Source organism: Pelobates fuscus, chromosome 5, assembly GCF_036172605.1.
Source record: "Pelobates fuscus isolate aPelFus1 chromosome 5, aPelFus1.pri, whole genome shotgun sequence".
NCBI lineage: Eukaryota > Metazoa > Chordata > Amphibia > Anura > Pelobatidae > Pelobates > Pelobates fuscus.
Genome location: NC_086321.1, coordinates 76,778,340 through 76,802,639, shown reverse-complemented (window position 1 = coordinate 76,802,639; position 24,300 = coordinate 76,778,340). Strand labels below are relative to the sequence as shown.

At 43.2% G+C, this 24,300-nt stretch overlaps 1 protein-coding gene across 2 annotated transcripts in view; it reads right to left on the bottom strand.

The window, feature by feature from the left end:
* Positions 1–23,129, bottom strand: part of FBXO4 (F-box protein 4) — a 50,488-nt gene extending 27,359 nt beyond the window's left edge. Inside the window, exons 1-4 of one of the 2 annotated variants that reach the window (XM_063454009.1) lie at positions 22,781–22,994; positions 22,241–22,566; positions 5,523–5,758; positions 4,978–5,198 (exon numbers count right to left, since the gene is read on the bottom strand). In XM_063454009.1, coding sequence (XP_063310079.1) covers positions 4,978–5,198; positions 5,523–5,758; positions 22,241–22,429 — 646 coding nt within the window. In that variant the 5' untranslated portion in view covers positions 22,430–22,566; positions 22,781–22,994. Of the gene's footprint in view, positions 1–4,977; positions 5,199–5,522; positions 5,759–22,240 lie in introns of both variants that reach the window. The other variant, XM_063454008.1, reaches the window with a different exon arrangement.
* Positions 23,130–24,300: the final 1,171 nt, after the last annotated feature.

Sequence of the window (24,300 nt, the reverse complement as noted above, 5' to 3'; positions counted from 1 at the left end):
TGCAAAACCTTTTTAGAGTTTTACAGTTTTAGAAAGAGGAGTTGCTTGGATGCTCCAAAGTAACTGCTAACAACTCAAAATAAATGAAGATGGGGCACTCAGGACTTTCGCAAAAGTAATAAATGTGTTTATTCCATCAAAATAGTGTACAGTTTTAAAGAACCACTAAATGCACCTAGACCACTTCAGCTCAATGAAGTGGTCTGGGTGCAGTGGCCCTGTAGTTGTAACCTGGTAATGTAAAACATTGCAGTTTTGTTTAACATTGCAGAGTTAAACACATCTATAATGGCTGTCTTAGGTGGCGAAGGCAGCTGCACTGAGAGAATCTCATCAAGCTAAAAGCTTTTTTTTGTCCTATTTTTTACTTTGCCAAAGAGGAGGTATTGAATCTAAATAGAGACTCAGCACAGGTTTGTATTCTGATAGCTATAGTGTGTTTTAAACGTTTCAGCTTCAAAAAACTCAGCATTATTTTTGAAAATGCGATCAATTGTGATGGAATAAATACTTTTGCAGCTTGCAAGAGTCCAGCAATTACCCAGCTTCATTTAATGAACCTAGAGGTGGCATTATTTTCCATAATATAGGCTTTGTCATTAGGCATTCTCTATTCTTAATTTTAGAGATAGTGTTAAGGTAATGTAGGGGTTAGTGTTAGTAGTAATGTGGTGTAAAGGTTAACACTAAATTGACCTTGAAGAGTGTGGTTAGAACAAAACATAACTCCCCATTGACACTTGCTAAATGCTGGCAGACCCATTCGTTCACCCGGTTTCATGTGGAGCTGTGAACTCTGGAAAACTGGGGAAACCTGAGTTCTCAGAATTGTTGTGCCCAAGGCAGACTTTTCTTGAGGTCGCACTTGAGATATGTAGATGATGCAATCAACTTTCTGTTGTTTGTATGTGTGTGCGCACACACACACACACACACACACACACTGATCAGCCACATTTTAAAACCGCCTGCCTAATTTCATGTTAGTTCACCTCATGTTGCCAAAAGAGCTCAGACGCCACGAGACCTCTGAATGTGTCCTGTAGTATCTGGTACCAAGACATTAGCAGCAGACCCTTTAAGTCCTGCCAGTTGTGAGGCGGGGCCTCCATGGATCGGATTTGTTGTTCCAGCACATGCCACAGATGGTTAATCGGATTGAGATCTGGGGAATTTGAAGGACAAGACCACATTGGACTCTTTGTCAAGTCCCTCAAGCCATTCCTGAACAATTTTTGCAGTATTGCAGGGTGCCTTATCCACTTCCATCAGGGAACACCATTGCCATGAAGGGGTGTCTGTGGTCTGCAACAATCTCTAAGTAGGTGGTATGTGTCACACTAACATCCGTATGAATGCCAGGATCCAAGGTATCCCACAGAAAATTGCCCAGAGCATAGCATCCCCTCCACCTGACTGCCTTCTTCCCAAATTGTATCTTGCTGACATATCTTACCGAGCATTGGCATTAGCTGGCCATCATTATGTTTTTCCACAACTTGAGCTACAGTAGCTTCTCCGTGTGATTGGAACAGACAGGCTAGCCTTACATGCATCAATGAGCCTTGGGTCCCATTACCATGATGCCAATTCACCGGTTGTCCATCCTTGCACCCAGGGCCAGCGCGTCCTACAGGCCGTTTAGGCAGCCGCCTAGGGCGCTAATCAAGGGGGGCACCAGTAGCAGTTTTACTGCTGGTTTTGGCCTCCCCTCTATATGGGTCAAATTGTGTTTGGCATGCCGCAGGTGATGGCACCAGGTGCTAGGGAGCACATACATGGCTTCAGACTAGCGCCAGGTGCCATCATCCTCAGCCAGCCAGTATCACAGAGCCGTCCCCCTACACACCACCTATGCCGCAGTGCACGGGCACTTCAATCGCTCCTCCTGTTCCCCTGTACTCAGGGTCAAGTGGGCGGGAGTACAGCAGGGACGGTGCTTAAAGAGAATGAAGGCAGCCAGGCCTGGACTGGGACCCACAGAGAGACCATATTAAATAAAGACAAGTGAGGGACTTCATGGTGTGTGTGTGTGTGTGTGTGTCAGCTTGGTTCAGTCAGTGTGTGTATGCTTGAATCAGTGTGTGTGTGTGTGTGTGTGTGTCTGCTTGGATCAGTGTGTGTGTCTGCTTGGATCAGTGTGCGTGTCTGCTTGAGTCAGTGTGTGTGCGCGCATGTGCTTGGGTCGATGTGTGTACAGAGAAAGGATTGGTAGCACACCCAAGACCTGCATTTTGCATGAAAGGTGCTGCCACAGTGACTAAACTTCATAATGAGAAAATAAATAGTTGCGGCGCACTCAGACTACCAAAAATATTATAATACAAAGAAGGCTACTAAAATGCCTATCTAAGAATAAATATTTATTCTTAGATAGGCATTTTAGTAGCCTTCTTTGTATTATATTATTTTTTGTAGTCTGAGTGCGCCCAGACCAGATGACCAGATTCCTTTGGGGTTAAGCACCCCGCCCAAGCCCCCCAGCTTCAGAGGCTCCTTTAGAGGTGGCCACAGGTGTGTGTATATATAGGAGGAGTTTTTCAATAGTCAGGTCACTTATTATTTTCTCCAGTCAGCACAGATATCATCTGCAATAGTGAGTATACTCATTTTAGCACTAACACATTAATTGTTTAGTTTTAACACTGTTTTTAATTGCTTTCATCACTTATTTTTGTATACTCACTATGCTCTTACCAGGATTTAATTTAACACCTTTTATTTTTAACATTAGTACTATTTAATTTGTCCCCCACATTTTAGCGTAGGACCCACCAATATTGGGGTACTTTGAAAGTAGTGGTGGGCTTTACAACATATGGCCATATGGTGGAACCAAATCCCCATATTTATTCTTAGATAGGCATTTTAGTAGCCTTCTTTGTATTATATTATTTTTTGTAGTCTGAGTGCGCCGCAACTATTTATTTTCTCATTGGGTCAGTGTGTGTGTCTAGATCAGTGTGTTCTTTTTGTGTCTGCTTGGGTCAGTGTGTGTGTGTCTGGATCAGTGTGTATGTGTGTGTGCGTGCTTGGGTCAGTGTGTGTATCTGCATCAGTGTGGGTGTCTGCTTGCGTAAATTGTATGTGTCTGCTTGAGTAAAGTGTGTGTGTCTGCTTGGGACTGTATCTGCATTAGTTAGTGTATGTCTGCTTGAGTCAGTGTGTGTGTGTCACTCTGGGTGAGTCAGTGAATGTGTGTGTGCATTGGTCAATGATTGTAATTGTGTGGACCAATGTGTATGAAAAAGTAAATGTGTGTGTGTGTGTGTGTGTGTATGTATGCATCTACCGGTGATTGAATTTTAATTTAAAAAAGATACAATACTATTAACGGAACACTACAGTGTTAGGAATCTAAACCTGTATTCCAAATACTATAGTGTCTCTGTCCCTACATAGATTCAAGTCCCCCACACACAATAAAAATTGGTTTATAAAAAAATAAATGATATACAAAGGTGGGGGTTACTTACATTTATCAAGACTCCCTCTGCACTCCTTTGCCTTCTTACCTCGCTCACTGTCACTAATAGAGCAATGCTGGCCCAGTCCAATGTTCGTCATACAGGAGTTTTAGGGGCCTGAAGCGCATAAGAGGAAATCGCTATGCACTTCCAATGCTTCTCATAGTTACATGACATTGTAGCAGAGGTATTTCTAGTGGCTTTCAGCGTGACAGCCACTAGAGTCTTGACTAACACTTCAAGGTAAGGCAATGCTTTATCTTGTGGTATTAAACCTACATGGCCACTGTGGAGCGATTTGGGCGGCGACATTTTTTTTGTCTAGGTCTGCAAAAATCCTTGTACCGGCCCTGCTTGCACCAGCCTTGGTAGGTACTGTAGTATAAGTCTCTAGTTAAAATGAATAAATGAATTGTTTTAGTCGTTTAAAGAGGCTCTGCCCTACTATGGGATCTTTGCAGGATCATCCATTGACAGAGCCGTTTTCCCCTCAGCCATCACTAGTGACAACTGAGGGCTTGATAAGCGTGACAAAAAAGTAGCTCAGCCTCTTGTCAAGATTAGTAAAAATACTAAGACAAAGTAGTCTATATCATTTTGAATGGAGTGTACGGTGACAGAGTTACTTTGGTTGACGATTTTCCCACTATAGGAAATAGGTTAGTCAAGATGTTACATACATAGTACATAGAACTGTTTCCACGGCAAAACTGCGTTTTTGCTTTTATTTGTTTTTTTTAATGCTTGCTTGGGTTTTAATGCACTCACAACAGGTGCATTCTGATAAGATCATCCAAACATGAATGAACACAGATTTAAAATTACACATCAACATATTAGGACTAGACAAATAAACCAGTTAAAGCAGTAGGATTGCTAAATTCAAGACAGAAGGAAAACAAAATAAGAGAGTGAAACGATTTCACTTTTTGATGTAAAAGGTTAATCCAAGCACCATAAACACTTCAATGATTTGACGTGGCCACGGAGACTGTATGTGCAGCATATCAGTAAGATATAGCACATTGCTGTCACTGGCCCGCCTGGAACGAGAGTGTAAACATAGGCAGGGTTTCTTACTAAAGTAGTATAAAGTTAGAATGGGCAGGAATTCAAAGGGATTATCAGTTATGGCCAATATAGTCAAACTGTAAACATTCTCCAAGTCAACCATGCTTCCGGTTCAGCTACTTTGTCTTTAAAGGGACACTATATTCTTTCACTGTAGGTATTTTAAAGTAAACATTGAGTGTTCATAGAAAAGGCAATGTTTACATTACTGCCTAATAATACCTCCAGTGGCAGTCACTTAAACAGCCACTAGAGGTGCTTCCTGTAATGCAGTATCTATATAAAGCTACAACAATATAAAATAAAGAAATGTTTGGAATATTTTACTGAAGAAGTGGAAGAGTCCTCTAACAAATAATTTCTTCTCTTCCAAAACAAAGATCTATGTTTAATATTAACATTTTGTTTTAGTGGATTTTTTTTCGTTCTTAAAACTCACCATGAATTTGTTTCTGAAGTATGCACATAACTGGAACAAGATCGGGAGAGGTCATCATTCGGGCAACCAAAGAATCATCCATCTGTTCTATTCCAGGGCCAAACATAGCAAATCGAGGCTCTCCATGCATCACCAGCGACTGGAGAAAGTTGCTTACTGCACCATAAACAGGGTGTCTTGGCCGCAAAGTTTTTCGGTTTCTAGGGCAGCATTTTAAATATCTAGACACATGATATTAACGTGATTATTATCAGTATCGGAAAATGTGATCTAAATAAAAGTTCTGCAGATTGTAATAAAACAGAGTGATCTGTATCAGAATGCACGCATACTTTGTTAAACTCTTGGGCATATTTAAACAAATGTGAAGAAAATAATAAATTGTACTGTGCTAATTTCACAGTAAGATGAAATAACTGAATATTTTAAGGGCAATAAACTCCAAGGAATTTGCAAAAGCATCCGAAAAGGAACCACGTTCAGTTTTTCTCTAGATATGATGTCAGGAAGTATGGTTTGGTAACTCGGCAGCCTTTATAACTTACATAGACATATAATTAGGAGCTTTCCCCTCCTGTGATTCAGAAAAGCACGAGTGCAGTATATTTTGGTCCGGTAGACTGTGCCATTCGATGAAAGGCCAAGATGGAAGATCTCGTAATAGGAAATATTTCCAAAGCACGCGATCCTGGACCAGCAGGTGCCAATAATGATTAGTTGATCCAAGCATGCAGAGATCTTGTGGTGACAGAAATGACAAAATGTAGAGTTGCATATCAACCTAAAATACAACAAAAATTATCCGTCAAAAAACATGAAATCAAAAAACTTTTTTTTTTTTTTTTTTTTTTTTTAAACAGTTTAATCCAAAACTTTGTATGTTTTACAAAATCCATACAGTTAGAAATTACTTTTAGTAAAAAGCTATCGTGTGGCCTAGTTTGCTAGATGCAATAAAAAACGGTTTATTACTTCTGCGAACAGGATGTATTTTCCGTGGACGCAACAGACTTGCGCAATATTAAATCCAATCAGATCACACACATATGCTGACTCTAGGTCTTACCACCTCTCCTTCATTGTGACCTTCAAATTTTATGGTTTTTGTACCCGCAATCAGTGACTTTATAAAAAAAGGTACAGATCAATTAGCTGCTATTGAGATAAAAGTCTGCCATGTGCCCTGTTTTTGCTGATGATATCTCTTATGTTTATTAGACTGTATTTAGCAATTGCATGTTTGTGCGTGCATTCATTGGCGTAATTTCATTAAAAAGTGAACCTGTCACACATTTGTCTTTTTTTCAGATAAACCTATGTTTGCAAATATTTTTGGAACGCACATAAACCCTCTGGATGTCACTTTTGCATCCCACCCAGAGTCTATTATAAAAAAAAAAAGTGTATACTTCTTACAATGGAAGCTATTCTTTTTTGCGTGCTACATTATCTTGCACAAGATTTAATATTTACGTTTTTAAAGTCAAATATATTTAACTAAATCAGAAACGCCTTAGCTGACTGGAATGATGGGGGGATATGATAGAAACATTTAAATACATAAAGAGAATCAAGACAGTAAAGGAGGAGACTATATTTAAAAAAATAAAGACTACCACATCAAGAAGACAGTCTTGAAATAGAGGGGCAAAGGTTTAAAAATAATATCAGGAAGTATTACTTTACTGAGAGGGTAGTGGATGCATGGAGTAGCCTTCCAGCTGAAGTGGTAGAGGTTAACACAGTGAGGGAGTTTAAGCATGCGTGGGATAGGCATAAGGCTATCCTAGCTATAAGATAAGGCCAGGGACTAATGAAAGTATTTAGAAAATTGGGCAGACTAGATGGGCCGAATGGTTCTTATCTGCCGGCACATTCTATGTGTCTATAATAATTTAAGGTAAGTATTTATGCAGTGAAATGCTTATATCATTTGGTAATTATTGATGATATTTAAACATAAGTACACTTTTCAAATTTATATCTGACAACTAAAGTTGAATTAAAGGGACACTATAGTCACCTGAACAACTACAGCTTCATGTATTTGTTCAGGTATTATCTATAGCTCCCTGCAGGCAATCTAATGTAAACACTGTATTTTCAGAGAAAATACAGTGTTTACATTGATTAATAGGAATACCTCCAGTGGCCGTCACTCAGACGGCCACTAGAGGGACTTCCTATCACGCAGGGCCCTAAAAAGGCCCTGTACACGTCAGACGTATTAAAATACGTCTGACGTGTTCAGGAGAGAGAAGGCACTGTGTGCGCGCCTTCTCTCTCCAGCCTGTCAGCGGAGGAGGGGGGCGGGCAAAGACCGCGAGCTGAGCTGTCACTCAGCTCAACTCGCGGCCGCGCGCATACGCTGTAGTGCGCTCAGGACTTCAGAGGGCGGCATGAATGCCGCCCTCTGAAGTATGTGCGCATGTGCGGCGAAGCCGCGCATGCGCACAAGGGAGCAATGACGCTTCCAAATGGAAGCGTCTGATTGCTCCCTGCTCGCGCCCGCCTATTTCGTCATTTTGACGAGATAGGGTGGCGCGGCTTCACGAGGCTCCCGGCGCTGGAACGAGGTGAGTAAAATGTCCTCCCTGGAGAGTCCCTTTAAGTTTCCATACCACTTCCAGTTGTTTCTCATCAGACTGTAAATGCCAAGTATTTTTAATATACCGAACAAGTTCTCACATCAACCCAAAAAAAATATTCCTATTGATTAAGACATTATTTGAATGTAGAAATGCTCTCACACATCCAACACCAAAGACTAGGTGACGTAATCTACGATCAGCAAGCAACCAATTTGGACCAATCGCTAATCTACATGACACCCGGAGACACTCCCCCAGTTGAACTAATTATATGTCCTGATGAAAGTTCCTAGGTGAACTGAAACGTTGACCTTCTGTGGGATCATCAATAAAGAAAATCTTCTTTTTACACAAGACCTAGAGTGCTGGCTATCTTTATCTTTTTGATAGATATATATTGTATACATATTTTTTAATTGATTAATTTAATTTATTTTACTTTTATTAACTTTTTTTTTAACTTTTTCACCAGCAGGGGGACTGCCTGTCTGTTCAGGCATTCCCCCTGCTTGCAGCACTGTGGACACCTACTGCGGTCATATGTCCCCTGAAGTTCCTACAGAGTAGAGGGGGCACTGTCTGGGCTCAGCCCAGACATTCCCCCTCAGAAGACGATGATCGCCGGCGTGGGAACGGCGGCAATCGGCAAGTAAATGGGGAGGGAGGGTAGAGGGTTAGTTTTTTAATTTAAATTTATTTTTTATTATTTTTTTTTACTATTACTGAGTGCCTCAACCCCTCAAGGTACTCAGTACAGGCAGAGCATCGGAAGCCTGCATGAAGTGGTAGAAGTTAACACACAGCACTTGAGGTACAGCACTGCTCTGGAGGTACAACACTGACTGGCTCTGTTTATTTTGTCAAACATGGCTTTACATGCACAGACCCTTATATGGGGTCTCCAACACAAACCAACAAGTGTTTCAATCCCAAGAAGCGGATGGGTGATGGAAGAGGGATAAAGCAGCCAGTTCAAATTAGGGCTGGCAGTGTCCTGCTGTGACAGGAAAAGGAAGGGGGATTGTGGGGGAGGAGAGGGGCGGGAGGGGGGATGGAGAAGGGGAAAGGCACAAACAAGCAATTTATTTCACTTAACTATACTTTACAGAGCTGCTCACCTCCCCCTCCCAACTCCCCAACCCTTTGTTGACCCACAGCTGCATATACAGGCACATGTAAAACAATCCCAAAAATGGCACCGCAAATTTGTGGCCTGCGCCAAACAAATCAGGCCATCCGTCACATATCTCCCCCCATAGAAATAGACTGCAGGCGCATGGGGATATGGCACTCACTGATGGCGTTCTGTCACACAGTATATATAGTTGTTGTTTTTTTAATCCCAATTCTAAATATATTATATTCTTTGAGAAAATAAGTTAATGTGATAAGGTCCTGAACTGAACCAGCGAACTCACAGTTTAAAGGAGTAGTAGAAATTCCTTTAGCATGTGGGAGAGATCTGTTACGTACATTCTACAAAATAAAACCAGTTCTACTTGATTTTTAGATATACAATGTGGATTTAAATGTAACCCTCCTATTGAGGTTTAAAATATCCACACAAATGGCTGTAAAGTAGCACACACATCCATTTCGTCACACAATCCTACATTATCTTCAGTGGCAGGCATCATGGAAGAGGCAGAACAAGCAAGTATTATAACCTGCCAAATACCTACTTGTGCTGCCAAAACAGCTCTGGTGAGTCAAGGCACGGACTCCAAAAGACCTCTGAATGTGTCCTGTGGTATCTGGCACCAAGACATTAGCAGCAGACCCTTTAAGTCCTGCAAGTTGTGGATGGGGATTCCATGGATCAGATTTGTTGTTCCAGCACATCCCACAGATGAGGCCAAAGCTATACCTTGAACTCTTTGTCATGTTCCTCAAGCCATTTCAATCTTTGCAGTGAGGCAGGGTGTATTCTCCTGCTGAAAGAAGCCACTGCCATCAGGGAACACTAATGCCATGAAGGGGTGTACGTGGTCTGCAACAATCTCTAGGTAGGTAGTACGTGTCAAAATAACATCCACACGAATGTAAGGACCCAGGTTATCCCAGCAGATCACTGGCCAGAGCATAAAACGGCATGCCTTCTTCCCACAGTGCATCCTGCTGCCATCACTTCCCCAGGTAAATGAAGCACATGCATTTGGCTATCCACCTGATTTTAAAGAAAATGTTATTCATTAGACCAGGCATCCTTCTTTCAATGCTCCATGGTCCAGTTATGACCCTCACGTCCTCACTGAAGGTGCTTTCATCAATGGAGTGAGGTCATCATGGGCACTCTGACTGGTCTGCAGCTACGTAGCTCCATACACAGCAAACTGCGATGCACTGTGTTCTGACACTGATGGCCAGCATTATGTTTTTCAGCAATTTAAGCTACAGTCGCACTTTTATGCGATAAGCACAGATGGCTAGCCTTCGCTCTCCAAATCCATCAATGATCCTTGTGTGCTCATTAACCCTGATGCTGATTGTCCTTCTTTGCACCACATTTGGTATATACGTACCACTGCATACTGGGAACACCCTACCAGACTTCCCATTTTGAAGCTGCTCTGACCGAGTCATCTAGCAATCACTATTTGCCCCTTATCAAAGCCATTCAGATTGCTTGCCCATTTTTCCTGCTTCAAACACATGACATTCATGAAATAACTGTTCACATACTGCCCAATACATTCCATGCCTTGACATGTGCCATTGTTATTGATTTAGATCCAATTTGATCTTTGTTATATTCAGGGTAACCCAAATAGTTTCAAGTGCACTTGGAAAAGCGTGAATTCAGACACGTGTTGGTTATCAAAATAAGCCTCTGACCTTTAATTTGTCAGTTGTGTTTTTATACATTAACAAGTGCTTACGTGCAAATACTCATAGAACAGTAGTAGGGAGGGAGTGAAAGGGTTAATGGAGTACAGATAAGACCTAGGGATGAACGTCATGTACATATAACATAAGTTCCGGGAAAGAAAAGGAGCAGACTGATTTAGGAGAGACAGCTCAGGTGGGGGCTATCTGCTCCCGGAAATAGACATATTATTATTATTATTACTGGCATTTATAAAGCACCAACAAATTCTGCAGCGCTGTACAATTGGGAAAAAGACAAACAGAATAATAACAGACCGATACAACAGGTAGAGGACCCTGCCCGTGAGCTTACAATCTAAAGGTTAAGCTGGGGAGATGAGACAAGAGGTAACAGAGGGATTTGTATGTGATAGCAGAGAGAGTTAATAGAATACCTAGACGCCGCATTGCGTGCTGAGCGGCGAGGAATGTGGGCGCCATCTTGGACCGGTCCCGCTCTACTGAAGCTATCGAAGAACCCCTGGAAAGTCCATCTCACAAAATGTAAGTGAAGTACTTGGGGCACTTATAGTCCTTAATACCCCTACTCCTACAGTGTCAATACCCCTACACCAGCACACATAGTCCTTAATGTGTATGTGTATGTGTATTAACACTATGTGTGCTGGGGTAAAGTATTAAGGACTGTGCGTGCTGGGGCAGGGGTATTAAGGACTATGTGTGCTGGGATAGGGGTAGGGGTATTAACACTAGGTGTGCTGGGATAGGCTGGGGGTAGGGGTATTAACACTATGTGGGTAGGGGTAGGGGTATTAACACTATGTGGGTAGGGGAATTAAGGACTATAAGTGCCCCAAGTCCTTCACTTACCTTTTGTGAGATGGACTTTCCAAGGGTTCTTCAATAGCTTCAGTAGAGCGGCGACCGGTCCAAGATGGCGCCCGCATTCCTCGCCGCTCAGGTATTCTATGTCTATGGTTAGAAGGAACGTGGGTGGGTGGGTAGAGCCATGAAAAATTAAAAGGCCTTCTTGCAGGGATGTATGGTGACTTGGGGCTAAGGAAGAGAGATAAAACAGTTACTTAAAAGGCATTTACAGCTGGGGGGAGGGGGTCAGGGGGAATGAAGCAGGCTAGGTCTTAAGTGTTGTTTTAAGCATTAAGCATTTCCTGAGTCCAAGTTAGCCAATTTTAATATAGCTTATATGACACCTATAATCTTGAACCTTGGATTCAAAGTAAATTCTGTCACATAATGAAATAATTGTTAATATAATAGATGTTAAGGCTTATCAGTGTATAGTACTAAATAAAACATTAACCGTCATCTATATTTCTGGTTACCTTTTTTCAACATGCCGTTTTCTTTTAAAACATTAAAGGACCACTTTAGTGCCAGGAAAACTCGTTTTCCTGGCACTATAGTATTAATAGGTCCCCCCACCCTGAAGGGGGAGGAAGGGGTTAAAATCTTACCTTTCTCCAGCGTCGGGCTCCCTCGGCGCTGGGGACTCTCCTCCTCATTCAGACGTCATCGGCTGAATGCGCATGCGCGGCAAGAGCAGCGCGCGCATTCAGCCAGTCCATAGGAAAGCATTCTCAATGCTTTCCTATGGACGCTGGAGTCTTCTCACTGTGAAAATCACATTGAGAAGCGCGGAAGCGCCTCTAGCGACTGTCAATGAGACAGTCACTAGAGGCTGGATTAACCCATAGGTAAACATAGCAGTTTCTCTGAAACGGCTATGTTTACAGCAGGCAGGGTTAACCCTAGATGGACCTGGCACCCAGACTTCATTGAGCTGAAGTGGTCTGGGTGCCTATAGTGGTCCTTTAAAGTGGGACTTCCAGAAAAGTGACTGTTCTTTGTTCCTTCCTTCACACCTCTAAATGTTATGTAAGTGTTTACTTGAGTGAATAATGCAGCAGATATAAGTAAAGAACACTCCAAGCACCATATCGCAGTAGTTACAAAGATGCCTGTAGTTCCCTGTGCGTCCAAGTGTCTAAGAATGGTTTGATAATTTAATTGGGGCCCGCTTAGCTAAGGGAACCTAACACAAGCTCTTTGCAGGACCTTCCAGCTCTATGAGAGGAGGTGGTAAGGACCCAGCAGATCCCAGGTAAGTTGTCAAACCATGTGTAAGCATAGTGGGTATGGTGCTTTGAGTTTTCCTTTAAAAAAAAAATGTACTTACCTCCATTGCCCTTCATCAACAATGCAGCTTCGCTGTGAATTCCTGGGTATGTGCACGCTGGCATCTAATAGAGAAATGCCACATGCATGCATATTTGGCATATCTTTACCAGTTCCTTACATACATATGTTCCCGGTGTATGTCACTGAGTAAGTTAACTTATCTTCATTCTTTGGAAATACACAAATATATAACCCTATACACACCAAACCCGTGCACAAGAGAGTAAAAAAAAAAAAAAAAGTTGAAACCGTAGCTTTGATATACAGCCTCCTGAGACCACCTTTCCATGCAGAGATACAAGGATAAACTGATACAACAACCAGCTGCAGAGATGCTCAATTTATCAACAGGAAGGTACAAACTGGCTATTTTATTTTATTTATTTATTATTGCCATTTATATAGCGCCAACAGATTCCGTAGCGCTTTACAATATTATGAAAGGGGATTTAACTATAAATAGGACAATTACAAATAAACTTACAGGAACAGTAGGTTGAAGAGGACCCTGCTCAAACAAGCTTACATTCTATAGGAGGTAGGGTGTAAAACACAATAGGACAGGAATTTACAATCAAATAAGGTGGGCTGCCCTTTAGGAGAGGGCAAGAGAGACAGGTATGTGAGGTAAGGGTTAGTCTTGGAGGCCATAAGCTTTCCTAAAGAGATGGGTTTTAAGGCACTTCTTAAAAGATGCAAGACTAGGGGAGAGTCTGATGGCGGTAGGCAGGCTATTCCATAGGAAGGGAGCCACCCGTGAGAAGTCCTGCAAGCGCGAGTTGGCCGTACGAGTGCGGACAACGGACAGGAGGTGGTCACGGGCAGAGCGGAGAGACCGAGAAGGGACATACCTATGGATCTGTGAGGAGATATAAGAGGGGCTAGAGTTGTTCAGTGCTTTATAGGTGTGAGTTAGTACCTTGAATTGACTCCTATAGCATACAGGAAGCCAATGTAAGGACTGGCAGAGGGGTGAGGTGTGAGAGAAACGACTAGAGAGGAAAATCAATCTAGCAGCAGCATTCATTACAGACTGTAAGGGTGCAGTACGGCTATTGGGAAGACCAATCAGGAGAGGGTTACAATAATCCATGCGGGAAATTACTAGAGCATGGACAAGCTCCTTGGTAGTATCTGGTGCAAGAAAGGGGCGGATGCGGGCTATGTTTTTAAGATGGAATCTACAGGATTTGGCAACATGCTGGATGTGAGGCTCAAATGTGAAACCAGAGTCAAGTATGACGCCAAGACAGCGCGCTTGCAAGGATGGACTGATGTTGGTACCACAAACTTGAAGGGAGAGCGAAAGAGGAGGATCAGTATTAGGAGGAGGAAAGACAAGGAGCTCAGTTTTTGAGAGATTGAGTTTCAGAAAGCGGGATGACATCCAGTCAGAGATGGAAGAAAGGCAAGCAGTGACACGTTGCAGGACGGCAGGGGAGAGGTCCGGGGAGGAGAGATATAGCTGGGTGTCATCAGCGTACAGGTGGTAGTGAAATCCAAAAGAGGTAATAAGTTTGCCAAGAGAGGCAGTATAAAGAGAAAATAGAAGGGGACCAAGGACGGAGCCTTGGGGAACTCCAACCGAGACGGGGCAAGGGGAGGAGGTATCATTAGAAAAGGAGACACTGAATGAGCGTTGGGAGAGATAAGAGGAAAACCATGAGAGGACAGAGTCACAGAGACCAAGCGATTGAAGAGTTTGAAGAAGGAGAGCATGATCAACGGTGTCAAAGGCCGCTGAGAGGTCAAGAAGAATTAGTATGGAGTAGTGGCCTTTGGATTTAGCTGCGATTAGGTCGTTAGTAACTTTGATAAGGGCAGTCTCTGTAGAGTGGAGAGGGCGGAAGCCAGATTGAAGGGGGTCAAGGAGAGAGTTGGAATTGAGGAAATGAGACACACGGGTAAAGACAAGTCTTTCCAGAAGCTTTGAGGAAAAAGGGAGCAGGGATATGGGACGGTAGTTAGAGGGGGTGGATGGGTCGAGGGATGGTTTTTTTAGTATAGGTACTACAGTGGCATGTTTAAGGTCAGCAGGGACGATGCCAGAAGAGAGCGAGCAGTTGAAAATGTGTGTTAGAGAAGGCACGAGACAAGTGGAGAGAGATCTGATAAGGTGAGATGGGACAGGATCGAGCGGGCAAGTGGTGGGGCAAGAGGAGCAAAGAAGAGCAGCCACCTCTTGGTCAGTAGCTGGAGAGAATGTCTGAAGGGTAGGAAAGGCATGATCTATGTGTGATTGAGAAACAGAAAGGCAAGGAGGGGAGAATTCTTTCCTTAGCTGTTCAATCTTGTCAGTGAAGTAACATGCAAAGTTATCAGCAGTAAGGTTAGTTTTGGGGGTGGCCACAGCAGGGCGAAGAAGAGAATTAAAGGTGTGAAAGAGACGCCTGGGGTTGCGGGAACATGAACTAATGAGAGCGGAAAAATAGGACTGTTTGGCAAGGGCAAGGGCTGCACTGTATGAACACAATATGAATCTATAATGGAGAAAGTCTGCCTGGGTGCGGGACTTCCTCCAGGAGCGTTCAGCACAACGGGAGCATCTTTGCAGGTAGCGCGTTGAATTAGTATGCCATGGTTGGGGGCGGGTCCTCCTCGAGGTGCTTGTTTGGAGTGGCGCTGCAGTGTTCAAGGCAGATGTAAGAGTAGAATTATATATGGAGATGGCCCGTGAAGGACAGGAGAGGGAAGGGATGGACAGCAGTTGTGAATCAATGTCAGCTGACAACTGTTGGAGATCAAGAGAATTAAGCTCCCTCCTGAGTTGAGGGGGGGTTAGGCTGAGGTTTTTGGGTGAGGGGGTATGTGAGAGCAAATGATAAGAGGTGGTGATCAGAGAGTGGATATGGAGTGTTGCAGATATTAGATACTGTACATGCATAAGTGAAGATTAGGTCAAGGGTATTGCCAGCTACATGGGTGGGAGAATTTGCCCACTGCGATAGCCCGAGGGAGGAAGTAATTGAAAGTAGTTTAGTGGCTGCAGAGGTCAAAGGTGGGTTTATAGGAATATTGAAGTCCCCGAGAATTAGGGATGGAATGTTAGAAGAGAGGAAATAGGGTAGCCAGGCAGCAAAGTGGTCAAGGAAGAGAAGAGGGGAACCAGGGGGACGGTAAATAACAGCAATGTTAGCAGAGAAGGGTTTGAAAAGGCGAATTGAGTGTATTTCAAATGACGGGAAAGAGAGAGAAGGGGGGGTGGGAAGAGGTTTAAAAGAGCAGTAAGGGGAGAGGAGAAACCCAACACCACCACCTTTACATTCAGAGTTTCTTGGGTTGTGGGTAAGTTGGAGACCACCGAAGGACAAAGATGCAGGGGTGGCAGTGTCAGAGGGGGAGAGCCAGGTTTCTGTTATGGCTAGTAAATCTATAGAACGAGAGATGAAGAAGTCATGGACAGCAGTGGATTTAGTTATATTGCAAACAGAGCGTGCGTTCCAGAGGGCAGTATTGAAGGAGGATTTAGAGGAACATGAGATGGGTATGAGATTAGTATGTGCTGAGTTTGTTGCGAGGGGGCCGGGGTTAGGAGAGACATCACCAGCAGCTAGGAGCAGAAGGATAGAAAGGAAGTGAAGGTGGGAGTAGGATTTGAAAGTTTTGTAGGAGGGTATGTATGTAGAGGATTTGGGAGGAGTTGGTGGAGATAGGCTGGAAAGGTATGTGTAGAGTGCATGGGATGAATAGAGAGGGGAGGGGAGTAAGGTGGAAGTAATAATTATGGTGTTGCTAGGAACAGGTGAGTGAAAGGATAGGGATATTTTAGTGAGGAGAGAAGTTAGTGTTAAAGTGAAAAATAGAAGGGAGAACATTAGAAAAAATGTGTATTATATACCGTATATACTCGAGTATAAGCCGAGTTTTTCAGCCCATTTTTTGGGCTGAAAAACCCCAACTCGGCTTATACTCGAGTCAAGGTCTGTATTATGGCAATTTGCATTGCCATAATACAGACCGGGGGAGAGGGGGGCTGGCAGAGCTGTACTTACCTGTTCTGCAGCTCCTGTCAGCTCTCTCCTCCTCCGCGCCGTCCGTTCAGCACCTCGGTCAGCTCCCAGTGTAAGTCTCGCGAGAGCCGCGGCTCTCGCGAGACTTACAGTGTGAGCTGATAGAAGGAGCTGCACGGACGGCGCAGAGGAGGAGAGAGCTGACAGGAGCTGCAGAACAGGTAAGTACAGCTCTGCCAGCCCCCCTCTCCCCCCACTGAACTGCCACTGGACCACCAGGGAAGGAGAGCCCCCCTCCCTGCCATGTATCAAGCAGGGAGGGGGGACGAAAAAAAAAATAAAATAAATAATAATAATAAAAAAAAATAATAATAATAAAAAAAATAATAAAAAAAAGGGGGGTATAAGGACCACTGTGGGAGGGGGGGGGGGTATAAGGACCACTATTGGAGGGAGGGGGTGGGATAAGGACCACTATGGGAGGGAGGGGGGGTATAAGGACCGCTATGGAAGGGAGGGGGGGATAAGGACCACTATTGGAGGGACGGGGTGGGATAAGGACCACTATGGGAGGGAGGGGGGTATAAGGACCGCTATGGGAGGGAGGGGGGGGGATAAGGACCACTATGGGAGGGAGGGGGGGGGATAAGGACCACTATGGGAGGGAGGGGGGGGGATAAGGACCACTATGGGAGGGAGGGGGGGATAAGGACCACTATGGGAGGGAGGGGGGATAAGGACCACTATGGGAGGGAAGGGGGGATAAGGACCACTATGGGAGGGAAGGGGGGATAAGGACCACTATGGGAGGGAGGGGGGGGGATAAGGACCACTATACCACTATGGAAGGGAGGGGGGGATAAGGACCACTATCGGAGGCAGGGGGGTGGGATAAGGACCACTATGGGAGGGAGGGGGGGAGAAAAGGAACACTATGGGAGGGAGGGGGGGATAAGGACCACTATGGGAGGAAGGGAGGGGGGGATAAGGACCACTATGGGAGGGAGGGGGGGGATAAGGACCACTAGGGGAGGGAGGGGGGGATAAGGACCACTAGGGGAGGGGAGGGGGAAGTAAGGACCACTAGGGGAGGGGAGGGGGAAGTAAGGACCACTAGGGGAGGGGTGAGTCAGGACCACTGGGGGAGGGGGGTGAAGGAACACGGGGGTGGGGAGGTAAGGACCACTGAGGGAGGAGGAGGGGAGGTCAGGACATATGGGGGGGGCAAATATCCTTGCACCGGCCCTGCACACACTGCATTCATACACACACTGCACTCATACACACACACTGCACTCATACACACACACACTGCATTCATACACACACACGCTGCATTCATACACACACACGCTGCACTCATACACACGCTGCACTCATACACACACGCTGCACTCATACACACACGCTGCACTCATACACACACACGCTGCACTCATACACACACACGCTGCACTCATACGCACACACGCTGCACTCATACGCACACACGCTGCACTCATACGCACACACGCTGCACTCATACGCACACACGCTGCACTCATACGCACACACTGCATTCATTATACACACACTGTAAATAAATATTCAATTAATATATTTTTTTTAGGATCTAATTTTATTTAGAAATTTACCAGTAGCTGCTGCATTTCCCACCCTAGTCTTATACTCGAGTCAATAAGTTTTCCCAGTTTTTTGGGGAAAAATTAGGGGCCTCGGCTTATATTCGGGTCGGCTTATACTCGAGTATATACGGTAGATATGTAGATCATATATACAAACACACAAATATCAATGAGTGATTAAACCAATGTAAGGATGCAGTTTGTTAAATAAATTCAGGTGAGGAGAGGTTTAGTGATTTGAATGGTGTGTTAAGAAAACCAGCTGATGTGCACTATCTATAAGTAAGTTGTCGACCATGGGGTGGGATGGTGTGGGGAGGGTAGGGTGGGCAATCTTCCAGAGATGATACCTCTGCTCTGAAGATTCAGCAGGACTTGGTTGCTTGGGAGTGCTGGGTGTTAATGCTGTTTTAAGGGGCCCAGTCTGAAATATAAGGTCTGAGGTTAGAAAGAAAAAAAAAAGAAAAAAAATAAAACACACTATTATGGGTGGGGAGACATGGGGCTATTGAGGTAATTAATTAGAGATGAAAACTAAAAGGAGATAACATTTGGGATAAAAAGATAGGAAGGATCAGATAGGTGAAAGTCATAAACCATGAACATAAATTTACTAGATTATCAGTGAGGCTAATGATCTAATGGGAGTCTCTGAAGGATAGGCTGATGGAAGATATGCCTCTGGATCATGTATGGACATTAAGCATTAGCCATATAAAAGGGAAGAACTTGAAGGGGTGGGTAGGCTGATGTTTTTATTTTGGCATGCATTTTTGTATTTGATTTTGTTTATTTTAATTGTATGATTTCTGAGGAACCGCCTACTTGGAATGAAACACGTAGGACCTGGCCTTCTTGTAATGTTATATTAATTTGTATTTGCAATTCGTTAATAAATTACTTAATTCTATAATAAATAAATTACTTAATTTCACCTGCATGCTGGCTTTCTGGTTCCGTTCCCGAGAGAGAGAGGGAGGACGCAAGTAGTCCGGGCCCTTGTCCCTACCAGGGGAGGGACAGGGAGAGGTTTGTAGATTACACACACACTTCTGTGAGTGCAATCAAATCACAATAATATTTATACTGGTATACAGTATCACACATAACATGTAACGTATAACGTATTTGTTGTATCTTTTTATGTATACAGCTCTATCCTTGTTGTATCAGTTAATCCTTGCTCCCAAACAATGTAAATTATAACATACATTATTAAGAATTATAAAATAATAAAGAAATAAAATTGTTTTAGCACAACCTTTAGCTAACTTTTAGTTAGTACAATATAAAGATCACATTTTCATTCATGGCCGATGTCCTTGTCAACCACACGTTTAATAAAATTCTGGGAAGTGCTGGTAAATAAGCCATATGCTTTTAATTAATGCTTAAATCTTCCTATCTAGAACAGCCTAGAACCTGGTGGGATAGTCATGATTTTGGGCCCCTGTCCAACCTTACTGGGTTTTTTTTTTTCTCTAGAGAAGCTCCCTAAAGGGGAAAGACAAACGCAATACTAAACACAGTCACACGGTGCAAGGCTTGTCCATGATATCACTGGCCAAGCTCTTCAGGAGCAATGGGGCAGCCATAATTGACAGGATTGCAGGGCTTGCTTGTCACCCTGACCCGTATGGGCTCCAGGATGACATGGACCATTCAATGACACAAGTGACATGAATGACATCACTGGTACACCCTCACATGCCCCATGTTTCATAACTATTCAGGTCTAAAAGTATTTAACTTAGCGTGATTCAGAGTTATTATAACATGGCAGAATTTAACAATCTAGAGATAGTTCCCAAGCATATTTCCTCCCCCTTTAATGTTTTGTATTGTAATCAGATTGCAGAAGAACAAAAATCTACATATATGAAAGCATAAATATATGAGACCAAAATATGCCATTTTCTCCCACTCGGACACCTGCTTTTCTAGCAGCCCAGAATATTAAATAATATAAAGTGTCCCACAGTTCCATATAAATAATATCTACAGGAATACATACTTATATTGCCATAAATAAAATCGTTTAATCCTGACCTAAAACGTTTATTCTTTACAGATACGATTAGCAGCACGTCATGAATGAACGTAAATATGTAGAAAATTCAGGCTGCACCTTCTAAAACAAAAATAGGAAAATGACTACTTACCAATAGGGGATATATTTTGGGCCTACTGGGCTTTTGACACAACTGTTTATTTACAAAGTTCAACAGTGCTGAACTTTCAATGTTGTAAGTCAAGCAATAATCAGTAAAATACCAGTGTTATCTGAAGGTTCTATGGGGCTCAGCCCACATTTGCTCTTTATATATAACCATAGATACTTGCTTTCTTATCTCGATTGTTTTGATGGAAGGGAAAAGGTCAAAAGACACAACTTGATTGAGATAAGGATCAGAATTAAATGTATACTATGGTTAAAAAGTATATATACATATACACACATCATGTATACATTATTTTATTAATGCGGACAATTTAGGAATATAACTCCTCTCAGGTTTGAAGATGCAAACGATTTACAGAAATAACTGGTTTTAAGTGGGCTGGATAAATTCTAATCGCTTATCATGACATGTGGTTAGACCGCTCAGAGGATGAATACCGATTCATTGCTAAAGCAACAGAAAAGTATTGTTTTAGATCTTTAAATGAGAAAGTTTAGGGGAGCAACTTTTTTTTTATTTTATGTGATATCACAGGAAACTAGTTTATGGTCTGTGTTCTAAGACTTACTCAGCAATAACATGCACTTATTTAAAAGGAACACTATAGTGACCTGAACAACTTTAGCTTAATGAAGCAGTTTTGGTGTATAGGACATGCCCTGCAGCCTCACTGCTCAATCCTCTGCCATTTAGGAGTTAAATCCCTTTGTTTATGAACCCTAGTCACACCTCTCTGCATGTGACTTGCACAGCCTTCCATAAACACTTCCTGTAAAGAGAGCCCTTTTTAGGCTTTCTTTATTGCAAGTTCTGTTTAATTAAGATTTTCTTATCCCCTGCTATGTTAATAGCTTGCTAGACCCTGCAAGAGCCTCCTGTATGTGATTAAAGTTCAATTCAGAGATTGAGATACAATTATTTAAGGTGAATTACATCTGTTTGAAAGTGAAACCAGTTTTTTTTTCATGCAGGCTCTGTCAATCATAGCCAGGGGAGGTGTGGCTAGGGCTGCATAAACAGAAACAAAGTGATTTAACTCCTAAATGATAGTGAATTGAGCAGTGAAATTGCAGGGGAATGATCTATACACTAAAACTGCTTTATTTAGCTAAAGTAATTTAGGTGACTATAGTGTTCCTTTAATTTAATAAATATACAAAACCATGGGTTCTTCTTATATACCCCTCCTGAACGTCTTGTTTGAAAAGCCCACAAAAAAAAGATTGACAAAATATTAAAACACCAGAATAAAAAGAGTTTATGCTTAGAGTAACAATATACTAAACAGGTTTACCAACAAATTAATATGACATACTAAAGAAATACTCAAAGAGCATTGTAATATGTCACAAACCCTTGACTGATGTAAGACAAAACGTTCTACCCACTTAATCACTATCCATATAGTTAGATAAATGCAAATTAACATGAAGAATAAATGACCAATTCTAATATTCAGTAAACATAAACCTAACCACATACTGATGTAATATCTAGTCATATAGCTACTGGAGTCAGCAGCCACTGATAGTCTAAGGCAGTGTTCCCCAATCCAGTCCAACCTGTACTGTTGGTGGTCCATGAGGACTGGGATGGGGAACACTGGTCTAAGGAACTGCAGCTGTTACGGACTACTATTCCCATGATGCTCTGTTATGAGGGTGGACTAGTATGTATCTAAGGAATACGTACAGAAGGGCCAGGCCTCAGAACTAAACCTACATCATGATACATTGTCATTCTAAAGGCTAGAAAAGCATCAAAGAGAGCTGTAGTTCTAGGACAACTACTGGGGATACATGCAAGTAGCACCCCCGAAACTAGGCAAATATAATCCCATCCCCATAGCCTGAGAGTAATGAGAATCCAGTGCTGTTTTTACTTACCGGCAGGGCACACAGTGGGCTATCCACCAGCTCCGAGCTATCCCTGGCATATCGTGTCTCTTTGTCCTGGGGGTCTTCCCGACTCCTCACACTCTGCAGGTACCGGCTTCTCATCTGCCTGAAACCGTTCATAATAGCTGTCTCCAGGCGAGCCCATTCACCGGGAGCCTGAGTGCCCCCTTCAGCCATAGCGCCTTCTGTCGGCGACAATCCCTGATCTGGTACCCTTGGCACTGACAGGGATTCGCTGGGTTGATCAATGAGTAAAACAGCAGGACTGGCAGCCACTTCCACTGGAGGGAGTACTCTTGACAGCGCTGGATATACTGATCTAATAGCAGGACAGACAGCCACCCACTCTGGTATTCCTGGCAGCGCTGTGTATACTGATCCAATAGCAGGACTGGCACCCCCACCCACACTGGTATCCCTGGCAGCGCTGTGTATACTGATCCAATAGCAGGAGTCAGGACTGGCACCCACCCACTCTGGTATCCCTGGCAGCGCTGTGTATACTGATCCAATAGCAGGAGTCAGGACTGGCACCCACCCACACTGGTATCCCTGGCAGCGCTGTGTATACTGATCCAATAGCAGGAGTCAGGACTGGCACCCCACCTACTCTGGTATCCCTGTCAGTGCTGTATAAATAGCAGGGCGGACACTGGTGCTGGTATCCCTGTATATATAGATGGGCGGACACTGGTGCTGGTATCCTTGGCAGCGCTGGCGGTGCTGATTTATATCGCAGAGCTGCCAGTCAGTTCCACCAGCCCCGGCTGGTCTGTGTTTATTGTGTTTCCCTGCGTTCTGATAATGATACTTTGTATCTGAGCAGCTCTTCCTGTTACAAGGTGAAGGTTCCACGCTGGATCCAGGAAGATAACTCTGCGTGGGAATCAGGTCACGTGTTCTGTGACGTGAAATCCGATGCATGTGACCCAGTGTTCTAAGGAAAATGACATGTATCTTTTAAACATGTTAATAACAGAAACGAAAGCCACCTTTCATCACTGGAGTGTGGTATCAGACAGCTCCAAACTGAAAATAAAGGAGTAACTAAAACCATTTCATTACTTCATATTAAGGGTTTTGTTTTGTATTAGGGTCAAGTACTGTATGAGACAGTATGTGGTCAATCGACCGTGTACACATGTGCGCGGCGGGGTTAGCAGTGGGAGGGTAATGCGCGTGCGCTGCTGACAGGTCGCGAGGGCATCGCCAAGGTCTGTGCCATGCCATCGCGGACAGATAGTGCAGACAGTACTCTGATTGGAGTGCTTGTCCGCGAGGGTACTGTAAGGCAGGAAACCGCAATATATATGGTGCCCTTAGGTAGCAGCTAGCTCCAAAACAGCTGAAGTAAATTAGAATTTAAAATAGCTGTAAAATTTGGATTGCAGCTGTTCCCCGCCCTCGCTCCATATAATTTTATTTTATTGCATGTCGTGGTTTTTTATTGGGGTTAAGGTCACCTGCCTATTTTAACCCCTTAAGACCGCAGCCAAATGTACAAGTTGTGATCCAAAAAAAACGTAAACAAAACCTGGCATTTGCGCTACATGTCTGTCCAACCGTAATTCACCTCTTTCATATTAAATGCACCCACACTTATTATATATCATTTTATTCAGGGGAAACAAGGCTTTCGTTTAACATCAAATATTTAGGTATGGAACATAATTTAATATGAAAAAAATATTTAAAAAATGGGAGAAAATAAGATTTTTTTTAATTTTTTTAGTTCCACGTGACATTCTAACTGTGAATGTCATAATACTGTTTGCTTTTACTGCAATACAATACACATATTTGTATTCAGCGATGTCTCACAGTACCCCCTATGTACAGGTTTTATGGTGTTTTGGGAAGTTACAGGGTCAAATATAGCATGTTACATATTTCAGTTTTTTCACATTGAAATTCGCCAGATTGGTTACGTTGCCTTTGAGACCATATGGTAGCCCAGAAATAAGAATTACCCCCATGATGGCATACCATTTGCAAAAGTAGACAACCCAAGGTATTGCAAATGGAGTATGTCCAGTCTTTTTTAGTAG